This window comes from Populus euphratica, unplaced genomic scaffold, assembly GCF_000495115.2.
Source record: "Populus euphratica unplaced genomic scaffold, PopEup_1.0 scaffold405.1, whole genome shotgun sequence".
NCBI classification, from domain to species: domain Eukaryota; kingdom Viridiplantae; phylum Streptophyta; class Magnoliopsida; order Malpighiales; family Salicaceae; genus Populus; species Populus euphratica.
The window spans coordinates 112045-128278 of NW_011500289.1; the positions used below are offsets into that span (position 1 = coordinate 112045).

Sequence of the window (16234 nt, forward strand, 5' to 3'; positions counted from 1 at the left end):
CTATCATAATTCTTCATTTCCTGTTCTTTACATCAAAGTCCCTTAGAATCTGAACATGCCAACTAATTTTAAACGGTATCGCTTCATTAATTGCCAGTCCAATTTTGAAATTGAATGGATGCATTTTCATTGGGTTTGAGAGGTTGGCATGCACAACAATTAGACAAAAAATAATAAAAGAGAATAAAAAACTAATCTTGCAAGACTTCATATGAATGCTTATAAGGTCTTACAATTAATGGGGAAAAAAAAACATTATTTTACGCATACTATTATTGATTAATGAATCAACTGCTTTCCGCACTTGATAAAATTATTGCATGGCATTCGCCATATATATCTTTCCATGCACACAAGAAAAATATATTCCATAATGAAAATAAACTTTGTCTAGTTAATTAACTTTGCTGCAAACTTTCCTGATTTCACCAGCTTTACCAGTAAGAACTTCAACCCTTCCCATTTTTCTCATGGAAACACCAAAGTCTTTGAAGAAAGTGGATCCATCGGTAGCAACAGACTGAAGTTTAACATAAGCTTTTGTGTAATTGTTGTCAAGGAGAGCTGCATCAGATTGGAAAAGTGCCCTTCTATTAGCAACGAGTTTATAATAGCTGTTGTCGAATGTCCTGACGCCTCCAGGATCCATTTCGACTAGCGTAATTTGATCTCCTGCCTTGCATATTTTCTTCAACCGTGTTATGTATTCTGAATCCAGTGTGGGATCAGTGTCACCCTTTCCAGTGAAGTTGTAAAGCCGAGAATCGAAAGAAGAGCAATGAGAAGTGCCAAGGGTGTGCGCACCTACGTGCCAGGAAGAATAAATAGAATTATTCAAGTTCAATTTCTTGTTTCAGGAATCTCTATGAAGAAAATGAACTTGAAATGTTTAAATACCTGAGAGCACTACAAGGTCCTTTTTGCTTAGGTTCTTAGAACGAAATTGTGTCAACAATTGAGAAATGTTTGCAAAAAATGGTGGCAGGTTTGTTAAAGGCTCTGAAAAGTTAGACACCCTTCCATCTCTTCTTCCAGTTTCAACTCGCCAGGATGGTCCCAAAGTCTGAGAGGATAATTTTTTGTTAAATACAAACATTTTGCTTGCAAAAGAAACTCTCTAATGAATTTGAAAGATATTTCTTACTGCGGCCGTGACATCTCTAGCTACAATGGCCAAGATATCTGCACAGGAAACCACTCCAGGGCAGTTTTTTTCTAACGCAGCCTTGACCCTGTCAATAACTTGATATCCTCGAAGGCTTAAATTTGGAGGTGAATCTTTTTCAGCTTGGCCAGTACTGGAGTTCAAAAGAATTGACGCATCACAACCCTGTAGACATATATAATTAGCTAGTGATCGTAAGGGTTTTGCTATAATTCAAGCAAAAAAAGCATAAACTGTTTCAGAATTTCATATGATCAGAAATGGATTCATGGCTTACGTACCCTAACAAAGCAGTCATGAAAGTGTAACCTCAACAAAGGGCCACTAAGGCTAGGAGCAACTTTCAACACTTGATCCATAACCCTTTTCACAATAGCTTCAGCTTTTGGACATGTATCCTTGTAAAACCCTACCTTCAATTGCGCATTTGCCGAGTTAAAGACAAATGCTAGCAAAACCAAATGAATAAAGATTAAACCTGAAGAAAGCTTTAAACTATCCATGTCTAAGAGACAATGACTATGTTGTGAACCTCAATTTCCTGATATGAGAACACAAGGACACATGCCAACTCTTTTATAACTAGCCTTGACACGCCGCTCATTTCAGGAAAAAGCTGTCATTACAAGACATTTGGTATGTTATTCCCGTAAGAATTAAACCAGTTAGATGATTTAATTTGATATTATAATCAAATGGTGGTGGGAATTATATTTTAATTTGATGTAGACTTAATTAATTGTTATAAGATCATGATGGTTCCATTTTTATTTTTTTAATATTAAGAAGAAAGCTCGACGATGATCCGTGACAGAGTAGGAATGTTGCATGCGATTGATATCAGTGGCTGGAATCAAAATTGATTTTAATTCCAGCTACCTTGTATCAGGCGGTAACATGTCCATGCCATCTAGTAGCTGGAATGAAAGTTTGATTTCATTGCTCAAAAGGAACAAATATTTTAATTCAGAAACATCCCAATTGGCCGTGGGCACGATGCATGGCGGCTTCTCTCAAATGCTATATGGTCCTAATTATGATTCAAACAAAGTTAGGTATATAGTGCAATTACGTCAGCTATGCTTGTCATGCTAATGACTAGAATTTTCCTTGGTTAATTTTGAAGTTAAGACATCATTGATCTCATTATCTCTTACTACTTCACATCATAGAAATCAACGTGTCCTGACCATAATTAATCTTCTGGGCTTGCAATAATATAGAAGAACAATTTTGTTTGATAAGGCAGAGGTATTCGTTTATTGAAAAATATATAACTTTAAGTGCGATTTATCGATCCAACGATACCAAAAAAAAAAAAATCCGATCTTGATGGCATATCTTTCATAATATTGGTATATTGTATTTACATGAATTTAACTAAATTTTTCGGAGTACTATTTTCAAAATTTAAATCTAAAAGATTAAGGAGTGAAGTATATCTCTTTCAACTAGCTCCTTGCTAATTAATATGTTTGTTGGATGGGACAAAACTTTTATTTTTTCTTAAATGAGATTTGGACAAATCTGTTTTAACAAATGCATGAATATATGTCTTTTTGTCTCAAACACACACGCCTACAAACACTTACTGGAATTAACTAATCCTAATTTGTTTAGAATATTTTTAAATTATTCTCTTAATTACAGCAACCATGTCCATCTGCTCCTTTGTCTAGCTCTTGCAGGCATGCTTTTATCTAGGTTGCATCTAATTAAAGAATCTTAAAAGACAGCAAACTAACCACTTTGATCATGAATATTTAATCTGAGGTACTAACCCTCCAAAGCATTCCATTATTGACTCATTTTTCATAAGAGAAGAGCATTACTCTGTAAGTTACTCATACTTTTCAACACATTTCTGTGTGTTTGTATTTCTGTGTTTATACACACATACACACATATATATAATGTGTGTGTATTCAATGGCACGACATACTATCTAAAGTACTTTTTAACTTACACGCACAAGTCAGTGATTTTAAAAAATAATCAGAAACAAAAATTCAAAAAGTGGTAGTGAAGTTTAACTCTCTTTTTTAATGATTTTGAAGGTAAAACTTGTTAAAAACATTAAGAACGTAATTTTGATTTTAAGTAAATTTTTTTTTTTTTTAGATTAACGTGGGTGTCCGGGTCAGATTGAGCGCATCATGACTAATCCCACGGATCCTGAAGCTAACGATTATGTAAACCTCTAATGGTCATCATATGAGCAACCAGATTTTAAGCAATTTTGATTTCCATTTAAAGTGCTTGAAGTTGTTGCCTCTTTATTCTAGTTGTTTCTTGGTATTTGTTTTTCATCAAATCACAAATATCCAAGATTTCTTAGTCAATCGATTGAAAAAGAAAACTCTTCATCTTGAGATCTTTTATTCATTACCCTTTTATCTTTGTTTTTTACGCATTTGTTATTATTGATCTTGATGGTGGTTTAATTATTTCCTGAAAAATAATTTGCCATAATTTTTTTAATGTTGGAATTGAACAAAGTTATGTTTGGTGTTGGTGTTTGATTCAACTATTTTGATATGTTGAAACAACTGTTTTGGTGCGCTGAAACAATGCTGCTACTACTTGACTTTCTGATAGAGTAATTTGTTACAAGGTGCTGCTGTTTAGGCTTCTGTTATGTCAAGTCTACTATACTTTGAGGTGCTACTACCAGAGGCTGTTATGACTATTGTTGTGCCAGTTTGAGGTGTTGATTCTTAAGCTGATGTTGCTGCTACTACTGAAGAGGTCCAGTATAAGCTGTTATTGCTGCATCATTATGGGAGATTCAAGGTGCTGCTGTAATGGTATTCCATCGCTTTCTTCTTTGCTTATGGAGAGGCAAGAAACAAAGAAGCAACAAACAAGCCACAGCAAGGCAAGTGCTATAAAAAAGAAGAAATCAAAAGGGAAAAATAAAACGAACTGCATTGGATCCAAATCTAAAGAGGCCCAGATCTGATGGTGAAACCTACCTCTTGGTTTATGCTATATTTTTTAGACAACTATTTGTTCTAACCGATCTTATTTATGAGAAAATTCTACGTTTTATGAAAAACAATTGTTCAAAATTTTATTTTATTAAAAAAATTCAAGACATTTTTCTAGCATACGTTAGTTTCTAATTTAAAGGGATTAAATGTGTCTAATCATGACTAAATATTCGCATACAGTATTTGCTGGCCAAAGATAAAAAATCAGAAATTAACTGGGCTTAGTCAGTGTTATATATGTCCCACTCTATAAAGGGACATATGCACACTATAATGGTTCCTTTTTTTTTTCTGAAATATTCGTACTTCTTTTGTTTATAAAATACTTCTTTATTATATATTTATTTATTTATTTGTTATTTTATTGTGCATGCATGCGTAAGGATATCACCAATAAGTACACTTGATTCATTAATATTTTAATATACTAATATTAAAAATAATTTTTTAAAAATAAAAAAATATTATTTTGATAAATTTTTAAATGAAAAATAATTGTTACCACACTGTCAAATACACCTTATATGTCCACAAGTTATAATTGTTTAAAAAAATAGATATGCAGGTTGATTTAATGTGTTTTTTACATAAAAAAATTTAAAATGTAAATTGAAAAATTTACATAAACAGCTAATTAAATAAATTGATAACTATTTTTTTAAATGAACAAAAAAGAGTCATTAATTAACAACAACAAAATTTAAAAAATAAATATAAATTAAGATATTCAATCACATAAAATGAAACATTCATTCTATTGTGGTTATTGAACTTATTTATTTAAATCAATAAATTCACAATCCAAAAAACCAATGACTTAAAAGATAAATACAAATAAAATTGACTAAATAAACTCATGCCACAAAAAATATTATCTAAGGTCAAACATATCAACAATATTATTTTAAAATGAATATTTAAAAAAATTAATTTGTATAATACAAAAAAAGATATAGATGAAATAAAAAGGCATGAAAAATGCATGATCTAACTAGTCATGAGATCAAGATAAATTCATAAATAAAAAATGAAGATAATCATAAAACCAATGCTAAAAAAAATTAATGCAGAATGATAAGATAGTATGAAGTTGAATTTCTAACAAATCAAATGTTGAAAGATGAAATAAAAAAAAAAACAATCAATTACATGAAAGGATCTAAAAATACATTAGGGTGAGAAAAAAAAACATTAATTAGATGGATAGAAAATTTCAATTGGAAGCTTAAATTGAATTGAAAAATAGCTATAATAAGAGGAAAAAAAATTGTCAAATTAAAAAAAATAATAATAAAAAATTTAATTGAAGTATAAAATTAAAAACTAAAAATACTTCAACAACAACACCAGAAAAAAAAAATAAATGAATATAAAAATAAAAAACAAAAAAATATGAGAAATTGTAATTGAATAGGGATGACAATTTAATTTGAATCTGATGAATCTCAACCCAATTAACCTAACTCTAATGAATAAGTATTTTTTGGACCCAATAAATAATAAATAGAGTATGGATATTGTGAAACTCAGCTTAAAACTCACCCGAATCTAACTCGAAACCCATCCAAATCTAAACTTGCCCCAACCTAAAGAATAAGAAGAAGCTTTGAAAGGAAGACAATTTTATCAAGAGTTTTTCTCTTATGTGTTCCTCTCTATACTTATTAATTATGCATTTAATTATTTATAGGTCTTAAGTTCAAGATAATCAAGGAATTAAACTAAGTAATGAAAGATCTAATCTGAAAATGAAAAGTTATTTTACCAATTTAATTAATCAACTATTTTTTAACAAATAGACCAAGTCCTAGCCGATAGACCAACTTTTTTAATTTTTTAGAAAAAATCTAAAAATCTAATTTATTTTCAATAACAAAAACTATAATGTGAACCTCAATTTTTTTATGAGGAACGAGAAAACATGCTAACTCTAGCGTATTTGAGAGTGTAGTAGCTATTATTTTTCAAAGTATTTTTCACTCGAAAATACATCAAAATAATATTTTTTATTTTTAAAAAAATTAATTTTGATATCAACATCTCAAAATGATCTAAAAACATAAAAAAATATTAATTTTAAGTAAAGAAAAAATAAAAAAAAATTAAATCTTTTTAAAAGTACTTTTAAAACAAATAGTTATAAACGATTTTATTGGGGGCGTGAAGGAACAGTTAACACAATCAAAATCTGAGCAATTTGATTTGTGCATGAACAGTTGACCTTGTGGCAGGCGGCAACATGTTCTTGCCATGAAAATTTAATAATTCCTTGCTCAAAATGAGCAATTTTTTTCATTCAAAAACATCCCAATTGGTCCTCGACACGATGGTGGCATCTCTCATATGCCATATGGGCTAATTAGGATTCTAACAAAGTCAGATATATGGTGCAATAACGTCAGGCCAACGGCTGCTGAAATTTTTTTTTGCTGACATCTTTGATCTCATTATCACTAACTGCTAAAATTGTACTTCTAATCATTGAAATCAACTTGTCCTGGTCATAATTAATCTTTTTGGCTTGCAATAGTAAGAAAAGAATATAGTTTAAATCTTTAGAAAAGGTGAAAAATTCGACGATTTTAATATTACATTTACATGAATTTAATAAATTAATTTAGTATTCTTTAGAGAATTTCCTCCATTATAATATTTTTTTTCCTCAAAAAAGTTAAATTTCAAGTCCTTTACCTTTTTTTGTTAAAAAAAAATTGTCTATCTTCCTTTCTTAAGTTACCACTTTCTGTTCAGTTTTCTTACAGCTTTCTGCACCGTAGTTTTAAAATTTTTAAGGATTTCTCTACCAAAACCCCTTCATTCTACATTAAAACCTTAATTAATTTATTCAATTTAAACCTTTTAATTTACTTGGGTTTTCTTTAAACTCTAATGTCTTATTTGAACCTTCATTCTTTCATTTGATCGTGGAGTAGCTCGTTACCGTTTCTTCGAAAGATTAATTCCTAAGTCTTGCCTCCAACTTCTCGAAGGAAAGGAAATTTAATTAATAGATTTAGCATTTCATATATTAAAATGTAAATTTAAAACTAATTATTAATATATCTTATGTCAATATTGATAATAGTATAATTATATGCGAATTAATTATGAGTAAATGTTTACCTAATTACCTTAATATATACACATACATGTCAATTTAACATTCTTAGAGGGGCATTAATTCTTTTTTTGTGGTTTTCCTTTGTTTTCTTCTTTGCTTATGGAGAGGCAAGAAACCAGAAGATACAACAGCCACAGCAAAGGAATTGCAAGATAAAAAAAAATCAAAAAGGAAAAACAACCCAAAAAAAATAAAAATATTTTCTTCTTTTTTTCGAAACAGCCAAAATTGCAGGAAAGAGGTGAGAACCCTCTAAATATATTCTGTTTCTTAGAAGCCCAAACAAGGCCAGCACTTATAAACTAAAAGGAACTGCATTAGATCCAAAACTAAAGAGGCCCATAGCTGATAGGGAAACCTGCCTACTGGTTTATGCCATTTTGTTTTAGCCCATCCACTCTTCTTCTACCCTCTTATTTACGAGAAAATTCTTCGTTCTCTGAACAACAATTGTTAATAATTTTATTTTATTGAAAAATTTAGAACATTTTTTTAACATACCTTAGATTTATAATTTCCAGGGATCAGATGTGTCGAATCATGACTAGATATTCACATAAAGTGTTTTCTGGCGAAAGATGAAAATGAGAAATTTGTCAACCAGGCTTAGTGTTGTAAAAACCAAGTGATCTGTGGTTATTACAAATAATGGTAAACCAAAAACCCAAATAAATAGATGTTGAGATTCTTAAAAACCATTCATCAAGATCCAACCCGCATAACATTTAGTTAATGAGTAGCTCTAATACTCAATATAAATATTTTTTTGTCCTTCTTTCTCTTTATTTTTTTATATATATCATTCTTTTATCGCATGTTTCAATATATTATTTTTTAAGTTTAGTGTTAACTATATGCTTAAGATACTGTAAAACACATTGCGATATCAATTATAATCAAAGATAAATAATTATATGTTTTTGAAAGTTTATTTCTTTTAGAATCATTAAAAAATAAAAAAATTTATATATTCTTCTCACAAATATCTTAATTCAACGTGATATATTCAACCTATCCGGGTTTAATTATTTTAAATTAAATTATTTATAATTTATAAATTATTTAAAATAAAATATAATATAATATAATTATAGATACCAACCCTACATATAAACACCTATAATGTTATATATTTCGCCTTGTATAATGAACATCCACACTTTTAACAATTTGGTATTTTAAAATATTAATATTTTTTTAAATAATTTTTTATCAGATATTTATTTATTTATTATTATCATTATTATTATGTTACATTACCATCACCAACATATACAATAAGGGCACCAAAATGTGGATGTGTTCTATATATATATATATATATCTATAGACACACACACATAAAAACATAACAAACATATACAATAAGGGCACCAAAATGTGGATGTGTTCTATATATATATATATATATATAGACACACACACATAAAAACATAACACGGAGGACAGTTTGTGCTAGAAAATCATTCCAATAAAAAAAACATTGGAATTTGTCACCTTCGAAAACGTCACTTAAAGTAAATCCACAGTTCTTAAAGAGTATTTGGGCCTTTCTTAGGATGAAAATATCAAAGAGAATAATTTGATTCGATCTTCCATTGGTGTTCCCTTCTTTGCCATGGAAAAGGTTAGGCACATAGGCTGCCACACCCTAGCTAGAGTGCTTGCACAAGCCTCTAGGTGATTTCTACTCCAAGCAAAAGTCAGATTGAAAAAACGCATGAATATCTTAGCATGCATGATCTCATTGTATAATGACAGCATATGTCATTCCTCATTTACATTGGTTAAATTTGTAGCGTCGATCTCTAAATAGAACTTGAAAGGAGCTGGTTCTTCAACTTTTCCCATATAAAAAATTGTGGCCACTTGAACTTGGAATGCCTCGAAAGATCTAGCAAACCAATCTACTCCATGAACTCTTCTTTCTTCTTCTTCTTTTTTCTCGCAAAAGAAACGTTCAAGTAAAATTAAGGTTTTATTGGAGGAACAAGGATAAAAACACATGTTGATCTACATTCCATTAATATGAACTTTTCTATTAAACAGCACGCAATGATGATTAACAGTCAGCTAGACACATAAATTCTGTCGAGTCTTCAAGAAAAAGCACAACTAGCTGAATCACACAAAGTGATGTGTAACTGCACTTGCAAAATAAAATGGTTTGGTAAACTGATTAGCGAAGTACAAATCAAACGATAGTTGATATTGTACCCTACACACAATATAATTATTTGTTGATTATGATATGGGCTCCCCTATATCCAATCAACGATCACATTTGATAGAGCATATATGATATAGTATCATCTCTTCCGGTCACTCTCCACCATCCACGAAGCTACCTCACACTTTTTATTGTCATTTTTTTAAGTGGAGGCTAAAATGATACCTTCCACCTCATGCTTCCTTTTCCAGACTTTCCGCCCCTTGTGAAGTAGGCAGTGCTTAAGAAAGTGGACATGTGTGTCGATAGGCCATTGGATGAGAACATCATTGATGGGACATTGTTGGATTTGCATAGGATCACTAGGTAGTCGGACTCAAACAAAACATTATGTTAAGTTAATATGTTTTTTTATTTAATGGTAATATATATATATATATATATATATTGAAATCATTTTATTTATTAACTAAGATGAATTTTTTTATTCAAAAAACTGTATCATCTTGTGGCTAATTTATATCATCGAATATATATATGCTGACCACTACATAATACTATGTATACGAAGTGAATTAGAGCATCTCCAATCCAAAATGCTATTTTGAAAAGCTAAATTGATAAAATAGCATTTTGAATAGTATAAATATAGTTTATCTTATCATATCTATTCCAATAGAAAAAAGCCATTTGAAGAGCCATTTATATTAGAGTGAAAAAAATAAGTATTTTATTATTTTTTAATATTGTTTAATGCTATTTTTCTTCCACATATCTACATTTAATTGGTCTATTTTTTTAGTGGTCCCACTTTGTTGGTTTTGGATTTTTAAAGAGATATATAGAAATAACATTTGTGGGAGAGAAGAGTCATTTTAGCATTTTGTTTGGCTTTTCCATTGAAGTGTGCAAAACAAACAAAAAAAAAGCTAAAATATTAATTTTTTATTTTTGACTATCCATTTGGCTTCTCCATTGGAGATGCTCCCAGGGGATTCACATTTAGCTATATTTTAGTTTGGAAAAATAGTAGTATATGGTTTTCTTTTAACATACATAGAAAAGATTTGACTGCGATATTCAGAAAAATTGCAACTTGGAAGAAGGTCACGTGAAATAATTGCATCAGCAAAGAATAGAGTTAATTAAGTACACAGATATCGGAATGAATGTGATGTTTTGAATTGTAATAGTTTTTTTAAAAAAAATTATTGAAAATATATTGAATTGATTTTTTTTGTGTTTTTTAATAATTTTAATATGTTAATATTAAAAATAAAAAATATTTTAATAAATTTTTAATTAAGAAGCAACGTTATATAAAAAAACACGAGAAGTAAACTTAACATCTGCTTCCATTGAAAGTTATCCACCCAGGAGTTCTCATGCTGCAAGGGAGAAACCAGCATAGACCAGGAAATGGGGAGTTGTAATTATCCTGTGAGCATTTATAATTAATTACTTTCTTTTGACTTTTTAGAGGCCTAATTAACCACAACTGCTCCGGTTGATATTTAATATCATGGCAGCCCAACTTGAGATCATGGACCTTATATATAGATAAAATTAAAGTATTGAAGAAAGTGGGAACCTTGTACCAGTTCCAACCTATGTACTAATTTTTAATTAATTAGGTTCTTAAAATGAATAATCTTTTCAGTTGGCTCCCAAAGTACGATATGTTCTTCAATTTAGTCCTCACATCCATGTGAAATACTATCATTGTTATCTTATGCAAGACACTGACGCTTTTTTCAAGAGAATTTCACATGCTCCGGTAAAAATTGTGACGATTTTAAGTGGAAGAACCTGATTGAGAAATGTCCGACAAATTGAAGATGAAAACGATCAATTTAATTGTTTTGGGACACAATTAAGAATCAAGTGATACGTTATGTAATAACCGAGATATACATGTTCCCTCTTCAAAAAAAGAATCCTGAAGAAAGTACTTTGAAAATATGCAGCATCATTGATTGTATATACCAAGGTTATGGTAAGGCTGCTGGCCAGACACATTGAATCAAAAATATTATAGAGTATGCACCTAAGTGCTTCGAAAACACTGCACGAATATTTTCAATGTCTTTATTTATATAGTAAGAATTCATGATCTTCTGTTGTATATATTGTTTATTTTAAAACTTGATTCTGGGTATTTAATTATTTCCCCATGCTAGATAATCCCATGATGCGAAAAAAGATTGGGTTTGATTTGATTGACGATATGTCTGGATAACTTAAGCTTTGATGTAGTTTTTTGCCTCTCTTAAGGGGCAGGCAAGCCACACCATTTTGACACAACCATGCTAGAGAATCCACCCTTGAGTGATTTTGTGATTTGGCTGCAGGTGCTTGCATATCACTCTCCTTTCATTTTGGTTGAGGATTGTTCTCCATGTGATGTACAAGTATAGTTTTGTTTTATTATATTGTATTCCCTTTGAATTTTGATAATTTCTAGAAAGAGGGGACCGAAAATTGAAAGAAGGAAATAATTACATTGGCTAGTTGGCCTCCAGCGCTGGGGTCACGTTGGAAATCGGTGGCCCTGTTATAAATTGAAGCTACTTTGTCAATGTTGATTTTGGGAAGCAGCTGTAAATTTTGCTAGCTTTGTGTCTTTATTTGGGTTGAAACCATTCTTTGGGATGAAAAATTGAAAAAAAAATAAAAAAAAGCCATGATGCTTCTTAATTAGTTACCAGAATTGAGGCTTTGAGGTTGGAATTTCACATCTTAAATTATTACTATCTTTTGTATCATTGTTCAACAATTGAAACCCTATTGCCTTTCGGTGAATGTAGTTACAGCCATCATAGTTGAAAGAATGAGCCGAACCTTTAATTTATGGTTTATTTAAGCACCATCTTTACTACTGAAAAAATAAATACATATATTAAGTTAATCGTAAGATTAGTCGTAGTGCGCACAAGTTGGCCCGAACATCTATGTTAATCTAAAAAAAAAAAATACATATATCAAGTTAATTCTTCTCCAAAATATATAGCTAGGGCATCCAAAAAGAAATTTTCATATTGAACTAGATCGTTGTCCCCTTATTATTCTAGATATGAAAATATGTTTTCCAATTTTATTTTTTAAAAACAATAATGCAAATAGCACCCTTAATTATACGAGTCAACCGATATGTTTTAGCCCTCGAGATAAAAGGTTGCCTTGGTTGCTCTTCAAGATCAATTAGTCAACAATAACGCAAGTTGTATTGATCATCACACTTTAAGAAGCATGAAGACAAACCGAATAACTTTGCAAAACACAAACCTTTGCGATGAATCATTTATGTTGTGGGGACATGTTACAACTGAACAGAAGAAATTGTTCGGTGTGAAGTCTCTCAAAGTTTGCAACTATTAACATTTCTCCGAACTTCTAACACCTAAATTGTCTCTTCGGAGTTTGAATACAAGGACATCATTTTTTATACCAATTATCTTCTCTTTTTTTCTTCTTAGAATAGGAAGGATCCGTATTCATAATTAAAAAAAAATACAGTATTTTTACGAAATCCCCTCTCCCCAAAAACCAAATCAAAAATCAAAAAAATTATATTATCAAGTATGAATTATTCTCCAACTACTAGATTTAATAATTTTAGCAATGAAATTTTTTATTAATATTTACAATAATAGTCTATCTATGATTATTTTATTGATGGGATTATGGATGGACACCGTACTTTCGAAAAACACTCTTTGATAATTTTTTATTTATTAATGAGTCCAACGTTAATAAATTTATCAATGGTTTTACAAACAAAAAATACGTGTAAAAAAGATTATCTGCTTCATTCTATCAGTAATTCTCTTGATACAATTTAGCATATCACTGACAGAAGAACTTTATAAATTCCATTGGTAAAATTACATATCACCAGCAAAATGTCATTGGTTATTCTAACGGTGAGTTAACAGTAATAGGGGTATTGATAGTAATTCCTTTTCAACTATCTGAAATATATTGACTGACTTATTCTATCGATGAATTAACAATAGCAATAGCATTTGATGTAATTGTTTTCCAACTTTTTGGAATATACCGATGGAATAAGTTTGTAAGTGAGTTAACAATAGAGATGATATTTGTAGTAATTATTTTTCAATTCTCTGAAATATACCGACATACTTATTCCATTGGTAATATCATCAGTAATTATTTAAAAATATATATTTTTTAAAAAATAAATCGAACAAAAGCAGAAAAATTATATAAAAATTATAAAAATTATATAAAAAATTATCTTAATATAAAAAATCAAATATTTATTAAAAATTTAAATATATATATACGTTCAAATACAAAAAAAACTAAAATAGAGGCGGCGCTAAAGGAGAAGGAGGAGTTTAGTCGTCATGGGGATTGTGGGGCCAATTAAGGGGCGCATACGTGCCTCCAATTTGTGATTTCATTTTCAATAACACTTGGCGGAGTTCTTCATAATCTACAATGAGTTGTTCATATTTTTCATTGAGATGAGTCATATATTCTTATACTCCTCGATTTAATAAGGCTATGAACTCTGATGATTGAGTGCTCATGACTGACTATGAGAATTCAACAATCAAAACACTACAAGTTGTTTACAAGTAGAGGTGAGAAAAAAATCTAAAAAACCGATTAAATCAAGAAAATAAAAAAATAACAGAAAAACCAAATAGAGAAAAAAATTAATCGATTAGAAAACCTAAAAGAATTCCTAATTTGGTTTGGTTTTAAATGCCTAAAACCGAATGAATTAGAATAAACCAAACCAGTTTAACCATAACTTTAAAAAGATTAAAAAAATATATATATAAAAAGATAGTATAAATAGTCACTAACCTAAACCCAAAACAACACTCCAACACTCGTAGCCGCCCCCCCAACCCCCTTCCCTTTTTTCTCCCTGCCTCCCTACATCTTATCTTCTCCATCACATTATCTTCGTTTCCTAGCAATAAATTCATGAACTTTACCTTTTACTTCAACCAAGCTAAACTACATCTAGGATATGTCCATTTGCTTCTTTTTCAATGAGAGCCTTTGCTCAATTGTTGCTTTTCCAAAATGACTATGGACAATATAAATATTTGATAGAAGTACAAAATTTGAGCTCTCATTTTGGTCCAACTCATTCACTATATATATATATATATTCCTTCCAATATTGATTAATCTCTAGTTTTTATTTTTCTTAATATTTTATGGGTTTTTGTCTCTCTTTTTTCCATTATATTGTAATTTGCAACTTTGATTTTGCTTGTATTTTAAATAGAATTCATTCATGTCTTGGTCATATACATTGGAACAAGTTCTTGAATAGCAGAAACAAGATTTGCTTTTTGGTTTTATTGGTTTTTGAATAACAAAAACCAACCAAACATAACCAAAACTAGTCACTTTAAATCAATTTTGATTTAAATTTTAAAAAATAATAATTTTGGTTTGGTTAATTTTTTTTCATATAAAAATCAAACCAAATTGAAAATAATCACCCCTATCTATATATTCTCAATCATAGTGTTAGAGAGTACATATACTCGATTTCTATCAAGTCCACTAGATAATCCTTCCTCCAACCACAAATCCGGATTGATATCTAGATGGGTTGAAGGATCATCTCTGTATCTCTCCTTTAATCGGTTGTTACATATCTCCTGAAAAGAAAAAATAAATTCATCAAATTCAAGTAAATAATAACAAAGGAAAAAAAATGGTTGAAAGCCAACATATCACAAAGTATTGAGTTTGGCTATCCACAAACTGCTACACCATTTTTTAGCATTCATCACTCCACATGTGTGTTTCCACCTAAAGCTTCATTGGGATTGATTCATGTCCAATAACCATAACCTACAAGATAAAAATATTGTTAGTTAAATATATTTGTAAAAAACAATAAATAAAAAAATTAGATGTAATAAAAAAATTCATATCACATCTGTCTTCATCTAAAAAATTTGTTTCTTCAATATATCATAAGACAAAGCTTCGAAAAATAAACATCTATATTTCGATTCAGACTTTTAGAACTAGGTATGACCATAGATAAAAACATGAACTTTGACATACACATTCCTGGTGGTAAGTTGTAAATCGTGAGTATACAACCAAAAAAATAAAGAGTAGCAAATGACCCAAATGGATTAAATCCATATGTACATAACTCAAGATGCACATTCTTTGATTTAGCTGAAACTAAGGATGCATACTGTTAAAGTGTTTTCAGGCTTCACTATTGAAATGTTACACCATCACTCCATCCACCACATCATGTAATTGGTGACATGTCATGTGATCAACAGGCTTTGATGATATGAATAACCTCTATAGTCTAGGTGCGATTGGAAAGTATCTAAGTTTTTTATATGCAACAAAAATCTTTTCCCTGCCAGTTTTGTGTTTATAATGAGAATGCATGCATGTACTACACTCAGTCAGCTCTATATTTTCAAGGTAGTACAATATGCGAAAATTTAGACATATTCAATTTTTTTATCATCCATGAATGATCATCTATCACTTATATCAAACTTATATAAAATAATGATGACAATATGCATTAATTAACAATGTTAAATAAATAAATTTTTAAAAATATTGATTTAGCTCAAGTTTATTCAATCTATTTTAATAATTTTTTTAATTTATTATCAATTATCTACATAAATTTAAATTTGTACACATTTACCAGAAATTACAACTCAACAATAACATTAACAAAATATAAAACAGACTCGTTAAATAAGTTATTATTTATTTCATCACAAAACACCTAAGTCAAA

The 16234-nt window shown here is 29.7% G+C and overlaps 1 protein-coding gene across 1 annotated transcript; it reads right to left on the minus strand.

Annotated features, from left to right (window-relative positions):
* Nucleotides 1-217: 217 nt before the first annotated feature.
* LOC105113243 (peroxidase 27-like) lies at nucleotides 218-1720 on the minus strand. The gene is made up of 4 exons (XM_011009335.1): nucleotides 1447-1720; nucleotides 1145-1330; nucleotides 898-1063; nucleotides 218-804 (listed from the first exon to the last, which is right to left on the minus strand). Exons 1-4 carry the CDS (start codon nucleotides 1666-1668, stop codon nucleotides 395-397), a joined length of 984 nt encoding a protein of 327 aa, XP_011007637.1. The 5' UTR covers nucleotides 1669-1720; the 3' UTR covers nucleotides 218-394.
* Nucleotides 1721-16234: the final 14514 nt, after the last annotated feature.